General features: G+C 30.6%; 1 protein-coding gene across 1 annotated transcript in view; it reads left to right on the top strand.

Moving 5' to 3' along the window:
• Positions 1–24,717, top strand: part of LOC107451997 (synaptotagmin-12) — a 150,209-nt gene extending 125,492 nt beyond the window's left edge. Inside the window, exons 5-9 of the mRNA XM_043042166.2 lie at positions 9,125–9,257; positions 14,921–15,130; positions 18,773–18,893; positions 22,240–22,373; positions 22,851–24,717. Of these exons, the coding sequence (XP_042898100.1) occupies positions 9,125–9,257; positions 14,921–15,130; positions 18,773–18,893; positions 22,240–22,373; positions 22,851–23,030 (778 nt within the window). The 3' untranslated portion in view covers positions 23,031–24,717. The remainder of the gene's footprint in view (positions 1–9,124; positions 9,258–14,920; positions 15,131–18,772; positions 18,894–22,239; positions 22,374–22,850) is intronic.
• Positions 24,718–24,897: the final 180 nt, after the last annotated feature.

Here is a 24,897-nt window from a genome sequence, read left to right as displayed (position 1 = left end):
AACTTGTATGAAGTCTCAAATTTTCCTGGTGGGGGATTCTACCTTAACTATACCCTCAAATTCAACCTTAAATTCTACCTTAACTATACCCTCCTTGGGTATTCGAATTGTCTAGTTAATGACAGAACACTTAACAGTTAGTTGTCTGATTGGAAATTTAAAAAAAAAAAATGCCCTTGAAATCCTTCAAAACATATACCATTGCACAAATTCAAATAGACATTGTTTGATAAGCAAATCTTACCATCTGTCAAAATATATAACAATTGAACTTAAGCGTGAAGTTGGCTGCGAAAATATGCAATTAAGTCTCCTGTTGGGGAAAAAAAGGATATCATTTGGCGAAGAATACAATAACAGAAAAGAAAATTTATTNGTAATTGTATCTGAATGTGGATGTGGAATATGTTTGTGTATATGCATATGTATGTGGATGCATATGTGGCTGTGCAGGTGTATGAGCAAGAAAATGTGCATATGTATGTGTATATGTACTGTTATGTATTTCATGCACCCCACGTTTTTTGTTTTTCAATTTTTTTTAATTATTATTCTACACTACAAAAACGGGGTTTTTAAAAATATTATTTTTTATTTTGANAGCGACAAACAGTTTTTGCTATTTCGTTATCCTCTAGTACATTTCCAAGAATTAGTGTTAGATAAAAATGCCTTTGAAGTCCGAGTAATAATGGGTACCCTAAATGAGAGAAAAATATGAATTTTTGAGTTGAAAAGCCAACGGAAAAAGATTAAGTGACAGCTGATAGTTTAGGGTTATTAAAAGCGGAGCACTACGAAAGCTTAACGTGTTTTCATCGGAAATTCCCAGCAGTTATAAAAATACCTAATTATTCGCAGAAAAGTATTATTTCATATTACGACTGAGCTTTCGAAAAACAGCCGAATTGAGAGTTGTACGAACGGAATTCAGCCACATTTATGCAAAATGTTAATTGAAAATGTCGTCAAAAGAGGGAATAAGCGACGAAAAAGCCTGATATGCTGTTCATCAGATAACCTCTACTGTATGCTTCATGAATAAATAAAAAAAGTTAACCATTTTCAATTAAAAATCTGTGATTTTTATCAAATTACTTTGTGCAGGAATTTTAGGGCAAAGCTGTAGATACAGATTTTTGCGTCGTCTTTGAATCTCGTTGCCATGCATTATTTATACAGAGCGTTCCAATTGCTTTACAAAAACAGATTCATGTTAACGAACTTCAACCAATTGGACTTCTTTTCAATCGATACTTTAATCAGAATTCTTGAAAAATGTTGACTAGACCCTATTGATTAGCATCCAATAAAAAGTAATCATCGCTTTCATGGTTGAGACAAAAATCGGTAAAAATGGCAATTCTGTTCAAACGTTTAAAAGTACATTTTTGTCTTTTTTTTTTTTCAAAATAAAATGTACAATAACAGAAAAATTAGTTATTTTAAACAAGAAATTTAATTTTCATCACTCAAGAATGTTTTCTAACAAAAACTTGTTATTGGCAAAAATTGATTAAAATAGTGAAACTAAATTCATAGAGAAATAAACACTTGCGTGATTTATTGCAATCAAATGATTGAAATCTTACATTCTTTCCTATACATTGTTTGTATGAGAGAAACTGCAATACAATAGAGTTGTCAAAAATAATACAATGAGATTATTAGTTTATATCGGCAACTTGCTATAAACAAAGAATTTTTCTCTATTCATGTAATTCATAGAATATTTTACCATTTAGGAAGCTTTTTCATACTCTTTATTCAATGAAACTTCATTTCAACCTTTACAGGATATATCTTATTGTATCGTATCCAAGCAATATTATATTAACCGAAAAGAGTAGAAAAAAATTTCGAAATTTGTTTGTTTACTTAATTTATCTTAAAAGATTCCAATAAGAAAAAGATCCTATTTTTGAATTATTCCAGTTTATTTAATTTAATCTAAATGTTACATTTTGCGAAACTTTCTCTCATTCTTTATTCAATAAAACTTAATTTCGATCCTTACGGAATCTTCCACATTACATGGCATTGAAAATAGTCATGCTATATGCATATTAACCAAAAAATGAGAAATAAGAATTTAGAATTTATTTGTTTACCTAATTTATCATGGAAGTTTCCAATAAGAAAAGTACCCGATCTTTCAAATAATTTTTTCTTCCTTAAATCCTCTTCTGACAAGGGTAAATTTACTTTCACAGAAGAGTAGACAGCTGGAGGGAATCTAACGTTTATTGCATATATTTCTAAGATAGGAGTGGCAACGTTACGAAATCGCCTGCTTCAAGCAATGTCATGTTCTTCATATGCTGATGAGACGCTGCCAACGAAAAAGAAATGTTTACTTGCCGCCTGTCTGAAGAAAAGATGTATACTAAAATATGAAGGATAAAAAATACTGGGCTATTATTGGACCAAAGTCTAATATGTCGAAGCAATTTAATGCTTGAGGAAAATTCAATATAAAGTAATCTTATTTTTTCTGTTTATTTAATAGGTTTAGATAGTGCTGTCTACATAAAGTTATAACTGAATAAAATTTGCCATATCTAAGCAATTTATACATTTTAAGTTAGGAAAAGAATTTTTTGTTTAAAACGCATAATATATTTTTCAAAGTGAAGTTTTTTTAACGCTTTTTCAACTGATATTTTACAGCTGTGAAAAATATTGTTTTAATTTTTCCTGTTTTTTTTATTTAAAAATAGCTAGTTACTTTAGAAAAAAAAGTTTGACCATTTATTTGGAAGTTTAAATTTTTTTTTTTCGTTTTGTTTTATCCTGCTTAATTTTTCTCACAAAAACGAATTTCACTTTCAGTACAGGAAAATCTCCAATACTTGTTACATAGATAACCAAACAAATTCCCAAGGTTCAAATATTTAAAAAGAAAAATTGACGAAGATATTCGTTTTTATGACTAACTTATAATTTACAATTTCCCAGAAAATAATACATATTAATTCATAATTGTGAACATCACAATAAGAAAGTCAGTTTTAAGAGAAGAATTGTTTTCAACATGGGGGTCCAATTTTAAAAGGAATGAAATTTAAATACACTGTTACAATAATTCTCGGACATAAAAAAAAATATTCTAATATTTTCTGAATCTTATATTTTCTGAAAAACTTTCATGAATTTAATTCGCTAATGATTCGCAAAAATATTCTTTATTTGTCTGAAATAGCGAGGGAAACTTTCAGAAATTTCTAATAATTGAGGAGATATGTACCCAATGTCCTCCCCACCAACGACTCTCAGGGTTCACTGTAAGAAATTCCAGCTCAAATTACGGTAAAAAAAGTACCAGCATTCAGGGTGCAGGCACTTTTTACCGTAAAATCCATTTTTATTACGATATGTTTTAGAGTAATAATATTCATGAAATCACTGAATGACTCTAATAAAATAAATATTACTGTAAAAAGAACGGTATAATATTTTACAGTGAAAATGGATTTTACGGATAGTGCACCCAAAGTGCCGGTTCTTTATGACGTAATTTGATCCGAACTTTTTTAGCAGTGTTATGTTAGATAAAACTTTCAAATGAAATCGAAAATTAAGAAGAACCCATTTAAGTTTAAAAACAAATTTCCTTAATTATAAAAATTACAAAGGCTGAACATGATTGTAAAATAGACACCTAGTGTCAATGCCTCTCAGTAAGTTTGAGACACAATTCACGGATCGTGATAGCTCAGATATGTATTAACCCTTTGACGCAAAATTGTTATTAAACCTATTTTCCTTACTTTTTTCTTTGTTTTGCATTAATTTAGATCAAAATAAGTGAAAAATATTTTATGTAGCATTTTAATAACTTATGGCTATGAAATGCTGCATGAAACATCGATGTCTTTGTCAGCGTTATCTTCCAAACAATAATTTTCAAATTGTCACTTATTTAGATCTATGAGAAATAGTTATTTATCATTGAAATTTCTTTAATTTACAAAATAAGTCATTGATAAATTTTTGGATATGAATAAAAAGGAATTTTTTTCTAAGTACTTTTTTTAGATTTTTATACTTTTATACAAATGTAATTTCGACAATCTGACTGATATTTTTAATAATTATTAGATTGTTTTTTTATAATTAAAGAAATACTAAAACATATCTTTACTTATAGTCAGCTTGAGCTTGAGTTTTACTTTTTTAACAAAGAAAAATATTTTTCCTTTAATTAATTTGTTGGTACTTAAATATTTTTAGTGGTGAAGTGTTTGATTTCATAGGAATAAATCAATACTATTTATCACGTTATCACGTCTAAATTAAAAACAACTAGGGGCTCGTCTACAATCTTTAAAATATGTGCACACGTAAAATACTAAGTGCATACCTGCCAACTTGTAATCTCTTCGAAGATGATTTACCCTAGTGATCGTAAGATTAATAGTAAATTATATTTAAATGCGAAAATTTACCTTCATTTGGCGTTAGCTTATACACAGATTATTATACATTTATATATATGTAGAATTAATTTAAGTGTAGTGGTGGCCAGAATCATTTTGAACTAAATTTATAAATGCAAAGAATAAATAGCAAACATACATTTTTCTATCACTTTAAATCTAATAATAAATTTTTACGCAAAATGCGTAAAAGTTTGCAGGTATGTAGGTGCTAAATCCGAATCGTGAAGCATACATCTTATATATTTCACATAACTAAAGGCAACTTTCTCATGAAATTCGCCATAGCTCAACGAAGACATTAAGTTTACATATGAGTGAGTTATAGAGATAGATGGTTAATTTTTATTTTGCTGCATGCCCATGGAGAGAGATCCGAGCTTTCTGGACATCGGATTAGCAATGAGAGTATTTCGTGGTTTTCACCTTCATTTTGCTCAAATGCTGATTAGTTTTGCTTAAAAACATTCTTCTTGGAGGTGAATATGACTTGGCTCTGTAAACATTTTGTCTTCTAGATTTGAGGCCATTAAGAAGTTGGAAAGGGGAAAAAACTGTATATCCACTGCGTGGATTAACTGTTTGTAAAATGGTAACCTAAATTATGAAGGGAAAAAAAATGAGAGTGGCGTAGTTAATCATGATCACGTAGTCTACCTCGACAGAAAAAATACCCAAAGCAGTTTTATAATTATTTTAATAACTAAAAAATGCCTGAAACTGCTAATTTTCAATTAAAGATAATTTATGTATTTTAACAGCTCTATTTTGTATTAAAACTAACAAAAATACTTTTATTTAGTTTTAGACATACTTTTAAATGACAAAATATTTTGACCACAATCAGCGCTATTAATTCTTTTTGAAACTAATACTGAACTTTCGCCAATTGAAGCGATAATAAAACATAGAAGCGACCAATAAAACATTTACTCCACGAGTGTCAAGCACACGCTACCACTGAATCGTTTTTGGGCGATTTTCAGATAAACAAGGTTAGATAAGACTTGATGCCTATTTTCCAAACTGCGGTTGCTAAACTTTTATTTCGTGAATATATATGTATTGATTATTTATGTGGATTATTTTTCAGATGTTACAAAATCATTAAAAATTCTCCTTTACAAAACAGTTAAGGCCCAATAAATATACCAAAGGAATTTTATAAGTTATGTCTTAAAATTATACACAAAACATAAAGATTATTCGACGTAGCAAAACCGAGGAACGAGCAAACTTTAAAGCTCATTTACTCAAATACATTAAAATGACACTTACCTGGTTCTTTCACAATTCTTTATATATATGTTCCTTAAAAACAAAAATTTTGGTTCTCAATTTTTCCCCAATTTTTTTTTTCTTTTTTTTTTATAAAATCTCCTCCTTATCTATTTATCTCCTTTTCCCATCCCTTTTTAAACAAAAACAAACGATATATTGTTGATCGTAATGTTTTATTTCAACCCAAACATCCATCCAGTATTTTTATTTATTTACTTGTTTCATTTATTATTTTCTGCCGATGGTATTTTGGATATAATTTGAAAACATATTTATAGACGAGTAATGTTAAAAAAAAGAATTCGAATAATTTGCATGCAAATTTTCATCTATTTCTCCAAAACTTATTTAGATTCATTTTGAAACAACTCTATAATTTTGCCTTATCATTTGTCAAACTTCCCCTTAAGGTAAATATTCAGAGATTCCACAGAATCATATAATTTTCTTTCAACTAAAACATCCATTATCAAAAATAATACTGTTCTCTAGAAATAACATGGATAAATTGTATACCCTATTTAGAGTTCTTCATTTATCCACTTACATACATACTTATGAAATGGATATTCTCTGAAACCGAATATCTTTAAATGGCCGTTAAAATGCATAAGAATTCACATCACGAGCATATTTCGATAACAATATGAAAAACGTTTAACATTTGGAGACGTTTATAGAGTTCTATTTTCTTCATATCAATTATTCATTTCTTTCTTTATACCATTTTCGAAAGAAGTAAACAAAAACGTAATACCACATTTGGGTTCCAGCCATAACACGAAATAATAACATTAATCTTTCAAACGACTTTCACGAACGGAAACGGTTCGTTCGAGGTAATTTCAGGAATTGTGTTTTGAAAAGTTTAAGAATCGATGTAAAGCTAATAGTTTAAAGCGTTATAGCTATTTTCTTATACTGCATATTCAATTTCGCATTGGTCTTATAAACTTTTCGAAAAAAATTATGTCGATTCATTAATGTAAAGTACAGAATAAAGACCTGACTAAATACATTCTTTCATTTTTCATTGTTCGGATCCAAAATTAAAAGTTCCTTGTTCTGTCTTCTTTTGTTTTATTTCTTATTTTGAAGTTTCCTATTACGGTTTATTCTTATTCCTCTAATGGCAATAAATTGCTAAAACGTCAGACTTTTAGTTATTAGAAATTAAATCTTCTTAAATCGTAATTTTATTACTAACTTAATTATTGAAATCTTCAGTTAGAAAATTCTCCTAAATTATAAAATTTCCTTCTCTCTAACTTCTATAAAATGATAGTTATCTTAAGATAAAATGCTTTATTGCTTAATACTAATTTTAATGTATATAATTTGTTTAAGTATAATTAAATTTAATATCTTGCTGCAAGAGTAAGTCTTGAAGCTTAATTCATCTTATTAAATTTAAATTACCGTATTATTTCATTGTACATCTCAGAATAAACTTTTAATATAATTTACTCATTCTTGCATATTTAATTCGCTAATATGAGTAGCATTAAAGATTATATACATACTGCTTAAATTTTGACTCCTTATAATTTAATAATCGCTTTAAGACGTTATAATGGGCTAAAGTAATTGTTACAAATCTTCAGTAAGTACAGTGTGTTAGATAATTAATGCCTCTTGTGAAACTTGTTGAAAAAGATTGAACAATTTAGTAATTATTTATATGATTAAATTTGTGTAATTGAAACCCGCTTAATTTGTTTTTTTTGGATTTCAAGCTTAATTTTTGATTTATGCTTCTTCAAGTAGTTTTTGTTCTTAATAAACTTGAGATAAGTATTTTTTAAAAACAAAAAAAATTCGTTTGGAACATAAGAATAGTAGTTTGTGACATACAAAAAAACTAAGCAATAAGTTTTAAAAAATATCAGAAGGATATAATCGCTTTATTAAATTAGGGAACAACAACAGCACAGTTGTTAGGCACTGACACGTCGTTGTGCAAGATTAAGGTTCTATCCCCAGTAGCAGCAAAAAGATGACCCACCTTCAGACTAACGGACACCAGTTTGCTCACCAAGTAAAGGTGACCAGTGTGCGATGCTGACCACATTGCCACCATCTTGCTCTAATTTCGAAATTGGGGAGCCTTTAAACCTCCATAATCCCCTGGGTCAATAACTGAAATCCAGAAGAGATCTACTTTTAAAATAGTCAATGGTTGAGTTAGGTCTTAAGAACAAGAGTCCTTACAAAAAATGGTCTCACTAATTTTGGAAGAAGGTGATGATTGACTTATAGCTCCTTGTTGGTCTTAACTCTTTGATCTATATGCCTTACCAATAAAAAACCAACTCCCTTTATCATGAATGTAAGCTTGCCTACCTTCCAGTGCTGTGAGCTGGACCTAAACATTGTATTTTATCTCTTCGTTGAACTAAAAGTTTTTTTCCTGGAGATCCATGAAAACATAGCTGGATGATGGGCGATAATAATGTTAATTATGAAAGCGATGAACTTTAAGGAGGCATACCAAGGCTTCAATGTGGACTTTTACATCCATCATTTGAGTAAGGTACATCTAGATCCCTCATGACCATCTCATATCATTCGTAATTATTTTTGTTCTTCTCTGTGTGTCTTTTTTGTGTGGAGAAACAAAGACTGAGAACAATGAGACAGGTATTAGAGTTTAAACAAAATTATCCCCTTCGTAATATTTAGTTTGAATGTAATATTTTTATTGTTTTTATATTTTACCCCAACTATTACTTAGAAAATATTTTTATTCGTAATATTATGTTGTCCGTTAGGTTTAATACGCAATATTAATAGAAAGCACTTCGGTATGTCTGAATATATCTACATTGTTTGGTATACATAAGTACAGATTCTAAAAGACAGAACTCAGAAAAGTAATACTTCCCATTAAATGAATTAAAGACAACGACTGAAAATCGATTGGAAGTGGCCATATCTCATCAAGAAAATGCACGATCTCGTGTAATAAACAACTCACATATTAGAACTTGAAAAGGATGCTCAATCTCACCCACTATATTCACCAGACTTTATGCCCTCATATCTAAAACTATGTCAATTATAACGAAATTGCCTTAAATAGTTCACAAAAGAAAAAACTCATGTGAAAATCTCAATTGTCAAAACCCAGAGAAATAAAATAAATGACGGTATTTTCAAGTTGCCTGAAAGATGAAGGAAGGCTGAGAAATAGAAAGGCATTTATATAAGTTATATGTGAGCCATAATTTAAACGCGTTAACACTTCTTCCAAATTGATCTTATTTTCGGGATAACTTTACTCATAACAGATGTTAATGGATGCATGGAATTTGAATAAACTGACTTTTATTCGCAAGGAGATGAATCGAGTAAAGAATAAAAGTTCCATTCTCATCATTAATATTGTTCTTTTTTTCTTTCAGTCAATCTGAAGAGCTTATTGTGACAGTAATCAGAGGTCGGGGATTAACACTTCCGGATTCTCCATCGACCAAACTGGACAGTTACATCCGTGTCGTCCTGCAACCTGACGACAGCACAATCATGCAGACAGCGGTAATCTTTCATCGACTGATTATTATTCCTTCTCATATGAATTTGAAAACTTCTTACATAGGTTTAATTGTTACATATGTTCTATAAATTCTAATAATTTAATACCGTAAAAGATGGCATTTTACGTAATTCTTTTCCTGCATATTTTATCAGCCATAATTTTTCATCTATTGATTATTCCTCCGTGTTATTTAAATTAATTAACTTCCTACATAATTTTATTGTAACATAATTTCTGTGTATTCAAGCAATTTAATAAAATAAAAAATGACACTATACTTTATTTTTTTCTCGCATATTTTATCAGCTGTAATCTTTTATCGATTCATTCTTAGATGAATTTGATTTCATTACTTAAATTTATTGCATAATATTACGTGTTGAATAATTTTATTATTACATAAATTCTGTAAATTTAAACCGTTTAATAAGATAAAGTATGACACCTTACATGTTTTCATATTCATATATTTGTGAAAACAAATTATGTCGCAAAACGATTTAAAATAAAATTACAAATATCATATATTGCTTTAAAGCTTAGTTTACCTAAAAAATAATATTTAATTTGCTATTTTCAATGTCTGCTGACCTGTAAAACATGTTTGACTTTTAATAGGAACGTAAAGCTCTGATGGTTTTTGACAAATCTCGTATTAATGAAACATAAGCCTGTAAAATATAATAAAATAATATTGCTTAAAATTCCCAGATTGATCCCTGCATTTGAATGGAATATTGTTGAGATTAAGTAATTTTTAACCCCTGGAATTAAATGTGCGTCTATACATTAAATCTGGAAAAAGAAGTAAAACTTTAAGTGATTTAGTAGCCGATCGATTTCAGATCGAATTCGACAAATTCTGCGATATTCAATAGTAATATTGCTTTTGAATGAAATCGAGCAGGTAAAGATTTTATAAAAATAAAATTTGTGAAATGATGGAACATTAAAACAAATTTTCCTAAAAATGTAACTGTATTAAAAAACGTTTTGCTCTGTTGTCTTAAATATTAATATCCTGAAGGAATCAATAGTTTTCTTTCCTTTCTTTTCATCAAAACAGTTTAATTTTATTAAAACTGATGTGACGAATAATTATTGACATGTTTTATGCAATAAATAAGTGCAGTAGCACAGTTTCTGTCTGAGAGGCAGTTCTGTGACAGTTCGGACTTTTATTATGCGCAAGGACTTTATGAGCAATGATCTAGAATCGATGTATTTCTATATTTAATGCATTTTTCAATTTTCGATTGTTAAAAAGATGAATACTCTGTGCAAGCATTTTGATGAATTGGGTGGTTCAAATTATAAGTGATTAGTTTGTTCCACCACCTCATGACTAATATTAGAGTTGTTTGTATGATAACTCTAATGCTAGTCATAACTATCTGATAACTCTAATACTAAGTAGTTCTTCGCATTTAGTTGTGACAGGAAGGTCAACTACTCTCAATCGCCATCTAAATTCTTTGGCACACATTGCTGTTGTTGTTTCGAAAGCCACTTTCCAAATACCAGCAACCTTGCTTGGTGAAACCAAGCGAATTTAAGATGGGGTGTGTTTTTTTGTTTTTTGGTGGCACCATCTATGGCCAAGAATGCATACTCACCCCCACACGCACGTCACATCCCATTTCAAAAGGGGGGAACCATTAATACATCCATTCATTCATCCACGGATAATAATTTTTACCTGAACCAGAGAACTCCAATTCAGCCATAATAAATCGATTCGTTATGGGAGCTTTAAAAACTTTCTGACTTGACAAATTTAACATGCACCAGTCACCATTTACTACGACCGGCCGAGATCGAACTCCCGACCTCTTAAACATGGGCCCAGCACCCTTACCAACCTGACTATCCCCGCCCTTAACATATACTGGCGGATTTAAGTTTTTAGCAGTCTGCATCAAATGTTCCACTGCTCGGTTTTGTCTTGAATATATCCTTGTCTGTCAGCCTACTGTTCAAGCAAGACCTTACTCTTAACCTATTGTTGGTTACGAGTGAGGATTTTTTTAGTGTATAATATAGATATGGTTTAGCCAAGCCAGTCTTTTGGGACAAGCAGCAGGATTAGGTAACATATTCCATCAAGAGAAGGATACTAATCGAAATAAATATATGTTTTGAAACACAATGAATTTCTCTGGAAATTATCGGTTATTGACTGGCGGTAATATCGGTCAAAAGGGCTTCAATCCAACTGAACTGTTTCAAATATGTTAACAAGAGTGATTGTCCCGCAGTGGGCTGATCGTTAAGACACGGTTCCCAGCAGATCACCGAAGTCAAGCATCACTGGCTACTGTCAGTGTGCGGGTGGGTGACCACTTGGATCAATCTGCGTAGGGACCGAGGGTATGCGGTATTGGTCCTTGTTAAACTGTGCTACCGTAAAATGCTCGACTTCGCGCGCAGGTCGTCGGGCTACCGAAGCGGGGGTGCCATCCCCTCCGCAGAGGATCAAAATTGTGATGGCATGTCTTCGGATCATCCTCCGGGATGTTTCCCAGACCGTCGCCCATAGTTCATTGTGCAGCTCTAGTGCGACGTAAATTAACAACGACAACAACAAGAGTGATTAACGCAAAAATAAGAAGAAAATATAAATACTCAGATGTTACGCGAATACCATGTCTAGTATTTACTATTTAGTAACAACAAATAAGTAACTTAATGCATGTTTTAGAATTAACATTATTTGTAATTTACTCTGTCATTTTAGAACAGTTCTAAAAATACGTTTTTCTTACTTTGGACTTTATTTCGTTTTTTTTATTTTATATGTAAAATTGAGTTAATTTAAGTTAGAGTTTATGATTATTTTAGACAACATTATTAAGAGTTAAAATGAAATAATTGAATTAAAATACAAAGCTTATCTCTTATGATTTCGTTTTAGAACGCATTGTAAGTAATACAGGAAAACAAATACAGAGTGACGCAAATAAAAGTGGCCTGGGAAATAGACTTCCAAATACAAAATAACACAGCAAAGGAAAGGATATAACCAGCTTTTCACAGATGTTGAAAATGACCGTCATTCATCTCCGGGCACATTTTTGTCCCCTGGTAAGTAAGTTGCTGAATGCAGATCTAATCTGAGCTTCTGGAGTTGCTGCAATCTCAGTTCTTGAAGACTATGAAGCGTGTTGCGATGCATCTTAGACTTATAAGTTCCTCGCGAAAAATAATCATGCACTGACAAATCCGGGGACCAGCTAAAGCCGACACATGACTGGAAAATTGTTGGAAATGTAAAGCTCCAAATTCGGCATCTAATGAAAGACCAATATTTCGGCGTGCAAACACTGCGCACCAAACAACAACCATCAGATCATGCAATAGTGGATGCTGTATGATATGAGGACTCTCCGCTATCCAAAACCTGTCATTCTGTGAGTTGACCTAACCACTCTGGTGAAACTAGATTCCATCAGAAATTGTATAAAATATTCATGTCCAAGACATTCGTTGTTATCTAAGTGAACAGCCAATCAAAAAACTGGAGAAGGTAGCTAAAGAGCATCTGCAGATGAACAACAGAATTCTCTGTAGAGATGCATTTTCAGATCCAATTGGAATATCCGTTAGCATTCTCGACGTGATATGCCGAGACAAGCGTCAGGTTGATTTGTTTGTTGCCGGATAAATTGTAATTTCTGGTGTTCGGGCACGTTCCGGAATGTTTTTTGGCTTGTTCAAAACGGATCGGTCAGGCGGCATTGTGTGACTAATAATTGCATGGCACTCTTTTCTGTCACTTTGACATCATTAAATTCCTGAGCAAACAACTGACCACACCCTTTCCTCGAATTTGTTTTAAAGCAACTTTCCACGGCGGACACCCTCTGCTGCACTGTGAGTACCATTTGCACCTGTGCACAGATCAACTCACACTGACACAGCTTGTACTAAGGTTTGAAGCAGTTTCGATCACATGGTGGGCGTACTCGTGGTGTAGTTACATGTATACCTTCAGGTCCAATAGTATCCACTCGTTCTGGCCACTTTTATTTGCTTCATCTTGTATGTTTCCCAGTAGTCTTTTCTTTTTATATTCATTTCTAGAAATTCCTTTCTAACTACAAGTAGAAGTAAATTCACTTAAATAAACTGAAAATAAACCTAAAGAATTTTCCGAAGGAATTACTAAAATTATGCAAGTCAACATTAAAAACAGTTCTTGGAATTAATAATAAGAAAACTGGCGTGGGTTTAATTTTAGCAATTTTTATAATTATTCAACAGAAAAAAACTTAAAATGCAAGCAGGCATTTAATGAATTTGATGTATGGAAATATTTTTCGTTTATTTTTAACTTATTAAATTAAAAATTTGAGTTAATATATGCTTCAAAAATAAATATACCCACGCCAGAACAACTTTTTTCAGAAACAAGGAGTCGTCAAGAAATGTGGAGATCTTCCACCTCTAAAAACGTTCATCAACGATAATTCTCAAACAAATTATGATTGAAAAACACAATACCTATTTTAAATAAAATACAAAATACATAATTTAAGTAACGTTAAGGTCGCGAATAATGTTTTCAGGGAAAGAAAGTAATTTAAAGAAAGTAATTCTATTTTCAAGAGGGGTTTAATGTTTTATTCATCAGGCTTGAAAATGTAAATGAGAATTTGAAAGGAATTTGTTGAAGGAAAAATGTATTTTGTTATCTATTTAATAGATGAATATTTATTTTTAAAATTACTTTTTTACGTTATATTTTTTTTTTAATTTGTATGAATGGTTACAGTCAGAAATCTATTGTTGGAAAAAAATGAACTTCGACTGTCCAAAGATTAAAGTTAGATAAGGACATTTTCAAAAGAACAACGTGATTGTAAATGTATAACATGCTATATGATGACTAAGTCATTGACTTACTTGATAGTCAATATGTGTATTTCATTTTTGAAACTATTACTTTATAAGTCAAAATAACTTTTTATGTTCAGGCTTTTACTATTATTTTCAATGACATATGATTTGGCGAAATATAAGGCCGTTCCAATTTTATCATAAGGATTTTCACAGCTATGATTGAAGCACTTTCAGTTTTCTAGTTTGTTTCTTTTAATGATGCTTATAGTAAAAGTAATATTTTCAAAGTAATGGAAAATGTGTACATAACTTGGTTCGTAAGTTTAGATTTTGTGAAAACTTAGCAATCCTATATGTATCTGAGCCGGAAAAAAAATGTAAAATGTCTCAACAAAAGCACTTTGTATGCATTTGTTTAATTGAAAACACTTCATTATATTTTAAATCATTAAAAAAATTGTATTATACTGCTAGAGAAAAGAAACATATTACAAAGAACCTTGCTATAATGCCTGTATTCTTATGGTCATAAAAACTTTACGGACACAATTTAACTTTATGGCCAATGACTGGAACACTCTTTGCCGGTCACTGACCATAGTCTAGCTATGAATTTTTTATCGTTGCTTTAAAGTCAAAACTTGAAATGTAGTTTAAGCTAGCAGTTTTAACTGGACATTTATACTGGCACATTGGCAGAAAGATACAGTAAGACACGCATAAAATTCACATTTCTATTATTATAATAATTTTCCGAAATTTAGCTCTAAACCCTTTTTCTAATTTGAATAAACATGAAACTTATATACTTTCGTTACAGGTTCAGCGAGGAACTAAAGATCCTGAATATAAAGAACGTTTTGTCTTCAACGTAACGAAAGCATCATTACCCGAACGTGTGCTTAAGTGTATAGCGTACACTAGCGATCGTGCTGCGCAGGTTGCCTTGGGACAAGCAGAAGTAAATCTGTTGAGCATCAATTTAAACGAGCTTTATCAAGCATGGCTTCCACTTATAGATAATCAGAGAGTAAGAACCAGTTATATGATTTTTAAAGATATTTGTAGAAAAAACTTTTTTTCTACAATACTGACATTTATAGATAATATTGACATTTATAGATAATCAGAAAGTAAGAACCAATCATATGATATTAAGTATATTTACCTGAAAGGAATCGATTATCTTTTATGACATTCACATTGATAATAATGTAAGAACCAGTCATATAAATATGTGTTGAAGAAGAATAGTTTTCATCTTTGGCATGTTCAGTAAATAAAAACTCACCATGAAATTTTAACTATATCTGTAACATGAATGAATATATTTTCTCCCATGTCATAGTCATTGTTCTATAATGAGAAGTAAAAACTATTAAGTAATTTTATTACTGTCGCTGCATTTGCGTAAAAGCTCTACTTTTTTAATAATGACAATAGTTGATTATCAGAATGTTATAACCAATCATATAAATTTTAATGTATCAGTTAAAAAAAACTATTTCTATGCTGACATTGATAGATAGTCAAAAAGTATGAACAAATCATGTGATTTTCACTATAATTACCCGAAAAGGAATACATTTCATTTCCTTTTATGATTTACACATTTATAATAATTAAAATCTAAGAACCAATTGCATAAAAATATGTACAAAAGTGAAATTTTCACCCTTGACGACATCGAAAACTACGACGACACTAAAAACTATCCATTAATTAACTATATCTGTAAGATAAAGTAATATATTCACTTCTTTGACATGGTCATTGTTATATAATGAAGTGTAATCAATTACGCAATTTTTTACTGTCTCTGTATTTACGTAAAAGCTTTCCTGTTATGATAATGACAATGGTCGACTGTCAGAATCTTATAACAAAACGCATAATTTTAAATATGTCTATTAAAAAAAAATAACACCTATGACATTGACATCGTTAGACAAGCAGTTAGAGTTTATGATTATTTTAGACAACATTATTAAGAGTTAAAATGAAATAATTGAATTAAAATACAAAGCTTATCTCTTATGATTTCGTTTTAGAACGCATTGTAAGTAATACAGGANTATCCAATAATATTCAATTCAAAGCATGACCTCCAGACATTTCAGTAAAAAATCTTCTTAATTTTCACAACGCGTGTAGACATAGGTCTATAAATAAAATGAAGCACAAAATTAATGTCAGAAAAAAAAGAAGATTGAATTTGCTTCGAAACTTTGATTGGAAACTGAATCTTTCAATTAGCACACTAAAAATATTTCATATTTTTCTTAAGATTATCTTTAAGGAATTACGCAATGAAATTATATCTAGTTACAATGACAAGCTCATTCTTGAATAAACTTAGAAAATCAGAACATTTAAGAACCATTATTCGAATTACTATAAGACGTAAATATTCCTTGTAATTTAATTAAATTTTCTAAAGTGTTCGCATTTTAGACAGTTCACCTTTTGCAAATGGTCTGAAACTTCAATATCAAGTTACTCCTTTCGTATAGAAAATTAATAAACGAAAAGTACGGTAGAAACGAGAAAAAAAAAAGTTTTTGTAATTGATGTTTCCTAAAATAAACCTAGTGAATTAGTTTTAAGACTAATACTAATTAAAGACTCTTTCAGTGACTTGATTTAAGTAATCTGCCTACAGATTTTCAGGACAAACTACCTTTCGAAAGAAATTTAGGTATTAAAGGAAAACTCATTTACATTCCTTCGGCAGTTTAAGATTTAAGTAAACTGAGGGAACGATTTTCTCTAGCGATTAAATCGATTTTTGTCTCAGAGAATAATAACAAAAAATATGAAACATTTAAGCCGCTCAAAAATAACAAGTGTTCTAGAAAAAGTAATTAGAATGGTAGTTTCTGGAAATTTATTTAAAAAAAAGTTAATGAGAATATCGTGTGGTACTTGAAGGCGTGATAAAAAATTTCGCAATTAAAACGAGCATAATTATGGAGTAAGAAATGGCAAAATGATTAGGAATATATTGTTACAAATATTTGTATAGTTTTGTAGATATTCTTATGTTAGATAGCTAAGTATCTCAAAAGGAAGCTAAATAAGTAGTTTAATTAAAAAACTTACAAGTCACACGGAAAGCTAACGTAATAAATTAGAGAGAAAATAACATCTAATGTATTTCTTATGGAAGATTCGGTTTGACGACGTTTTTTTTGGCAACTTGGCGATAATCTTGACGACCAGTTAGGCAATAAAATGATTGTCCTGGAAGCTTCGAATTTCAAAGCGATAGTACCAATACTTACGGAGTTATGCTACCTAAAATCGTGTCGAAAGTTTCGGTGTTTCGTCGCCAACCCTATATATAGGACTGTGATTTGCACAGTAGATTATTAGTCTGCTTGAGACTGCAAAAGTGTTCGGATTTGCGAATCTTTAGTGAGTTCATTGAACCATCTGTGGCATTGAAGCGATACCTCTTTGGAGAGAGAAGTCCTCAGCACGGATTATCGTAAACAAGAAACTTGATTCTTTAGCAATCCAAACGTTATGATATCCTTCGTAGTAACCCCCACTGCGCAGCTTATTAGCCCAAAGGTAGTGACTTCTTATTTTTTCTCCATTGCGTAGTTCATGTTCGTTTCGTCGGACTGCTAAATTGGTTCGCGCTGAGGCCTTATCTCTTCTAGAAGGTGTTGTTTGAAGCCTGTGTTTCGCTGTATTACGCCGTTATTTGAACTGTTATTAAGTGCTGAAAGTGGCTGTATTTTTTGGAAGATTCGACTAATAAGTTTTTGAAGTCTTAAGGACTGTTTCATTCATCTCCAATCGAAACGAACCCATGTGTTAGGTACAATATATATTAACATAATATATATTAAGTTGCTTGTAGTAATCTGCTGCATTCAGAATAAGTTTATTCACCTAACAACTACAATGATATATTCATACTTATTCCATTAAGTAAAAGTAACGAATATTCCAAAAGGAAAATAAAAATGTCAAGGTCAAAAATAATCAAAATAAGGTAAGGTATTACTATTACCATAAGAAATTGAAATCTGGTAAATGTCAGCGTTGTCAGGTTATTGTCGATAGTCACATGTGTTGTGGCTTTACGTCAAGAATACTTCTTTATCCTTATTTTCTAACCTCATTTTTTTTTACAACGGTGACTGATGACTTTCACTATGCATTGATAGTAAATGTAGTAATAAAAAAATTGTGACCATCATTTATTTTTATTTGCATCCGTACCAACAGAGCAAAGGTTAATTTCGATCATTGCAGATGCCAGGAAATATTGACATTTAACAAAATCTTAAATCTAACTTCCATCGACTGCGCATGCTAAATGTTAAAATTTGCTGATGTGGGGGGAAATTGAGCAATTAAAGTAATATACAAAAAAGAAGAAAAAAAATTCAATATTCACCATACTGAATGTTGACATTTGCAGTGTAAGTGAGAAGTCTAATAAAAAAGTGATTCAACGTTCACTATTAGTGCAAGATGATTATCAACATGCGCTATTGTAAGTAAAAAATGATGACATTTAACATATATTTCGAATATCTCCCGGAGAGTCTATATGATTGTCGAGAAACATTCACGGGACAGTGTTAACATTCATCGAGTTGTGTCATTTACAGTAATGTATACTAACTATTAAAATGAGGCCTTTATCTTATAGAAACCTATCGGGTACGGAGAATTGTTATTTTCCCTAAGTTACTTGCCAACTGCTGAACGCTTAACAGTGGTCCTTGTAAAAGCAAGAAACTTGGTGTGGACTGACGAAAAAGATTCTGCAGGTAAGAAAAAACAAAATTCTTGCTCGCATTAAAAAAAAATTCTTGTACAATTTTCCGGTTTCTTACTTTCAGTCCTCCAGTGGACTGATAGTAAGATACGGTTCCCAGTAGATCTCCGAAGTCAAGCATCACTAACTGCAGTCAGTGAGCGAGTGGGTGACCTGTGATGGTACCGGTCCTCGTTGAAACTGCTCAATTGGAAATTGCTCGACTACGCACGAACTATGCATTTGACGAAAATATATATCACGGGCCGGGATAGCCTAGTCGGTAGGGCGCTGGGCCCATGTCCAAGAGTTCGTGAGTTCGATCCCCGCTGGCCGAAGACTCCCCGCGTTGTAAAGGGTGACTGATGCACGTTAAATCTGTCGAGTGGCAAAGTCCTCCATGTTCCCATAACAAATCAATACCTCTGGGGGTACTGATCCAGGAGTTTCCTTGTCTTCTGGATTGGCTCAAAATTTCAAGGCTACGGAGTTGAACATTAGTAGTCATAAACCCAAAAAATTGGGTCGGCTATTTAACGATATAAATGTTAATCAAAATAAATTAATTTCCAAACAGGAATCCGATAAAAACATTACAGTGCGAATAATTCAAACAGCAGCAATAACAGAATATCGTGAATAATCTAAACACTATACAAAAGAAAAACATTCGCAAAAGAAAAATATCCTCAAAAGAAACAGCACAAAAGTAGAAATTGAAATGGAAGCGTTGACCAACATGTCAGCGTCAGGCATTACCATGTCGTCAGTGCGAAAGCAGTTTCTGCTGTTGGAGGTAAAATACCAATCATTTTGTATTTCGTTTTTTTCTTCTGTGTATCAAGTCACGAAGATTATGCCCCTGAAGTAAATTGTACATTTTTATCTTTCCTTTTTTTCGATTGATTTTTCAAATCGTTAGGAACTTTTGGGTCCTTCAATAAGCTGGATGAATTTATAGCTAAACGATCACACAAAAGAGTCGTGAAGTGAAAGGGAGTTTACTTTCAAATCACTCTTTGTACATTTTTTATATCTCTCTCTTGAAAAACGTGGTTAGAAAGTAAATGTCCTCTGAATGAGGGAGAATAACACTTGATGATGGGCGAGTCTAAAATAGTTGATCACTTTATGCAGTGTATAGAAAGCTTTTAGTCACAAAGGAGATCGTTTATCAACATTCGGAAAGTACATTTTAACCGAGAAATTATGATCTCACAATTTCATTATGACTAACTTTAATATATACTGTCACATTACGTTCCAAACTTTTTTAAAAATATGTATCTGAAATTCCTAATTTCAGGTACTTGTTAAAAAAAATCAAATTAAACTTGAAAAAATAACGTAATTATTATTGTCCTAATATCAAATTGTGTAAGGATTACTGTCCGTCACAATAAATTTTCTTATTTTCATAAGCTGTAAAATCAATATGCTTTGATGCCACTCGTCAATATCCTTAATGTTTTTAATTAGGAATTTTCATTAAAATGCAAAAGAGAACAAAAAATATCCTTATTGAACTTTGGTGAACTGTTTTCTGCACTCTCAGAAATAAAACTCTCTTTTTTAACGATTCAGCAATATTCGAGCTGTAGTTTGTCTATTTTAAGAATCATTTCGTCATGAAATCACGCGATTTGTGACAAAACGCGAACTCTGAAATGTATGACGATGATGTTTCTCAACTCTATTTACTATCTGCTCTTCTCGTGTCGTTGATCCACCTGTATGATGCGGACGATAAAGTGCTTATTAGAAAAGTTAAATGCTATAGGTACTTCTAAGTTCTTCTTTTCTCTGAAAAAAAATAGAATGACGGAATATTTCTTTATTTTTGACAAAATTGGTTTTCTCGAAGAAGTATCGATAGTTGTTTCGTCACATTTGACAAAATGTTCACTCGGAACATACACCAGGAAATAGTTTCGTTAAACATGAGTATCCATTTTTTACTTAAATGGATACTCATAATTAGCGAAACTTTGACAAAACAAACAAATTAAGTTCAATTATCGCTAAAGGAATAAAACAATAAAAATAAAAGAAACGAACAAATAAAAATATGAAATCACATTATTTTATCTACAAGTAATTTATGATATTTTTTTATGTGACATCCACTAAACTTCTTATCTCAAAAAAATATACATAATATAATATGCAGTCACTTTAAAGACTTGGCTTTAGAAATAAGTGACGGGTGGATTATTTCTCAGAGTAAAAAAGTATACAGCGGCTGTTTATGATACTGGCTAGGATTTTATGTCCGCATTTTACGAGCAATTCTTCCGAACAGTTAAAGTATCTTTCGTGTTTTTGACTGCTTTATTAAATAAAAATGAGACTAGCTTGAAAATAAACTGCTTACAGGTTTTTTTAAGAAACTAAAACTAAAAAAAAATAAATGTAAAGTTTTATTCCAATGTTGCAAGAGAATAAAAGTGTATCTACTCGATCGTAAATTTACTTTTTTTTATCTGAATAAGGTTATAGTATTTCAATTTACGGCTGCGAATTTCTAACATTATCTATTTTATAGATGTGCATTTCTGTTGTTTGTTATTATTCTGATGAGGAGGTCGTTTTAAACTTATGAAATTATTCTGTAGTATGCGTTGAATAATGATAACAAAAGAATTGAATTATGTTATTTTTATGAGAGAAAAAAATATTGTTTTTATTTAAGAGTAATTGATGGAAATGTTGATGGATGATAATGATCATTTCATGAATGGAAATTCTATATCATTATGTAGTAAAAATGTTGAATAAAATAATTTGAAAAACTTGCAACTTATTTTTTAAAATTTTAACTAATTGATAAAGACAATAACATTGACAAATTTCTATAAGCATTAAAATCCTTACTGTTATGTTTTTTGTTATTTTTCGATATTATATTGCTGTTAAGAAACATCGAATTACTATTAGAAGTTTTTAAGGTTTCCCACCTGACGTAACGCTCAAAAAGTCATAGGGTTAGTGATTTGGCCTTGTTAAGTTTAATAGGGGTAATTGCTATTTCTTCAAATCCAGTTCCGTAAATAAACCATTCTTCAAGAGGGATAAAATATAATAGCTCAAAAATAATAGCTACTCTTTAAAAATGTAATAAAAAAAAACATGCCGATCTTCAAAGCAGATTTAAATTAACTCCTCCTGAAAAGTTAAATAAACAATTTAATTTTCTCATTAAATTCATTTAAAATACAGTTTTTTGATGAATGAATTGCTTTTGTGGGGATTTACAATGATTTATTAGTTGTGCCCTTCTTTTATTTAAAATAATTTTTTTTAGGAAAGTGGCTTATTATGTTTTTCACAAAAACTATGTTTTTTTCCTGATAAAACAGATCCCTTTGTGAAAATCTACCTTCTTCAGAAAGGAAAGAAAATCAGCAAGAAAAAAACTTCCGTTAAAAGAGGGGACAGAAATCCTGTATTTAATGAAGCTATGATCTTTTCCGTACCAGCTGCTGCTCTACAGGTAACTAAACAAATAAATTTTATATTAAGTATTATAAAAATAACATTTAAAAAAAGCTGAGACCAAAAAAATTTTATTTTCTCGAATAAAAAAACCTTAAAATAATTAAAATGCCTATGTAGATTAGAACAGTTTAAATCTTGGTAGCACATTTAAAAATTGCCATTGGAATGCAGAAAAATAGATTTCGGTTGCTTTTATAAATTTTCCTGGTGATAGACTATTCAAATTATTGTCGTTTGCATGTTAATCAATCACTATTTGTAGAAAGAAAAACAAAATGTACACTTTATACAGTGGAATATATTTATTTTAAAACTGTATAATGCAATTTTGTTTATTCTTAGTTTTAAAAAAAAAATACAATTTATAAAAAGTAAGATTTTCAAGGGCCTCCTGAGTGACCGGATGTGCCCATGCGTAAAGACGGTACTCTGCTGCTCATGATTATAATCTGTGGTATTTGTTTTCTTCTAGAACATCCAGTTGCGATTGACAGTAGCTGAATTTCAATCGGAAGGTAAGACACCAGCCATCGGACATATATTCGTAGGTCCTCATTGCTCCGGCAAGCAACTGTCCCACTGGAATCAGATGATCTCAGCTCCAAGGAAACCTACAGCTATGTGGCATCCCCTCAAGAAGCGGGACGGATAACGTGCTTCTTCTTTTGTCGTCTTGTTTTTCATGGTAAATAAATATTGTGTACATTCCAAAGGGCCTGGCATGTGCCAATGCTGTTTGTCAATGTTTTTAAATGTGTTCACATGGGCCTAACTGCTTTTTCATATCGCGGGATACATAACTTTATGCATTTATTGCTTATATTTATACATAAATAATATTCTTTACTAATGATTTCTGGCTTTAATTTTACTTTTTTTTTAAGAATTGAGAAATAAGAACACAAAAATAAGTCAAATATTTCATTAAAAGAATGGATAATTTTTCTCCCTGAAGACATATTTACAGTCAAACACAAACTAGTAATGGAAGAATTTCATAAATTCATAAGAATCGTCACTTTTAATTTTTGATCAAGTTCATAAAGCTGTATTCAAATTACGAAAAATAACATAAACATTTATTATGAACATTTTATTCCATATTTCGTTCCTTTCTATCTGTTTTAAATACATAAGAAAACAAAACGATAAATTACATGCAACTACATTGTATGAATTACATCAATATCGTAATTTCATCAGAATATCTTTAACTAACACAGTTGTAAAGATAATTCTCGAGCACAAGGCACTGTATTTCCATCAATTAAAAACTAAAATCATCGATCTCAAATCAGCAGAGATGATTCGTAATATTTAAAGTCTTGATTGAAATGATTTTTTTAAAAAAATTATAAATATATTAATATTAGCGAGAGAGAAAAATTTTCAGACTATGACGAATCATCATTTAGGTCTATCAGAGCAAAAGGGAGATTTAAAATTATCAAAAGTCAGTTCATTTGTGGAAGAATCTGAAAAGTGGTTCCTTACAAAATACGCGTCTTAAAAGAATTATGCACTGGATTTTATTGATTTTTATTCCCTCATTTTGATAGTTTTTGAGGGTGTGGTTATTTGTCGAAGTACAAACCAGTAATAACTTATAAAACCAGATTACACTTTAAATTACTCAGATTTTATGTTTACAGGGTTCATACACACTAGGAAAAAATTTTTTAAAAAAAGGGAATAATGCTTTTTACATTATTATATTTATAGCTACCAGAATATTTTATTTTCTCTAAGTAAGCATATATAGATCCGACGGTAGCGAAAATGAATTTTAATACAACAGTGAATGCTGATCTTAAGAAGTTTTCAGCTTCTTTATAACAAAATTAATACCAGTTAATAATTTTTCCAGGTTGCATACGAACCCTGGTTTAATACACCATAGAAAGCACCATCTCGATATATAATTGTGATGATAACAGTAATATACCAGATTTTATTACTATTTGTTTTATTATTATTAACCATTGATTTCATTCATTAACTTAAGCCATTGGTCACAGCGTTTAATAAAAATTCTACTCAATTTACTTCAAAATAGCAATCAAAAGTTTTAATTTAATCTAAAACTAACAAAATAATTAATTATTAGACTTTACATAATTTTGAAAATAAAACCTTAAGCAATTTTAGAACTGAATATTAATACTTAAATAGTTAAAATGCCTTTAGAGTTAAGCATCTTGCTTCATCAAGAAATATGGACAAGTCTCCTACCACTGTTTAATAAATTAATAGAAAGGCTGTGACCACTGCTCAACACATTTTTAGAACTTTCACATGAAAGAAAAAAGAATTATCAGGTACATTTAAATTTACAAAAATATTTTTGAAAAAAAAATTATAATTGTTTTATAAATTAAAGTGTTACTCAACCAGATTTTCATGCAAGAACTGGCTCTTTATTAATTTTATTGATATTTAATTCATTGACCACCTACTTCTCTAAATTTATGGTCTAGAAATATTTTTTTACAAAAATACTCTCGAAAAAAAGTATTTTT

The sequence above is a fragment of the Parasteatoda tepidariorum genome, chromosome 4 (genome assembly GCF_043381705.1).
Source record: "Parasteatoda tepidariorum isolate YZ-2023 chromosome 4, CAS_Ptep_4.0, whole genome shotgun sequence".
Classification (NCBI taxonomy): domain Eukaryota; kingdom Metazoa; phylum Arthropoda; class Arachnida; order Araneae; family Theridiidae; genus Parasteatoda; species Parasteatoda tepidariorum.
The sequence above is the reverse complement of the archived record's forward strand: the minus strand, read 5'-3'. Positions and strand labels throughout refer to the sequence as shown.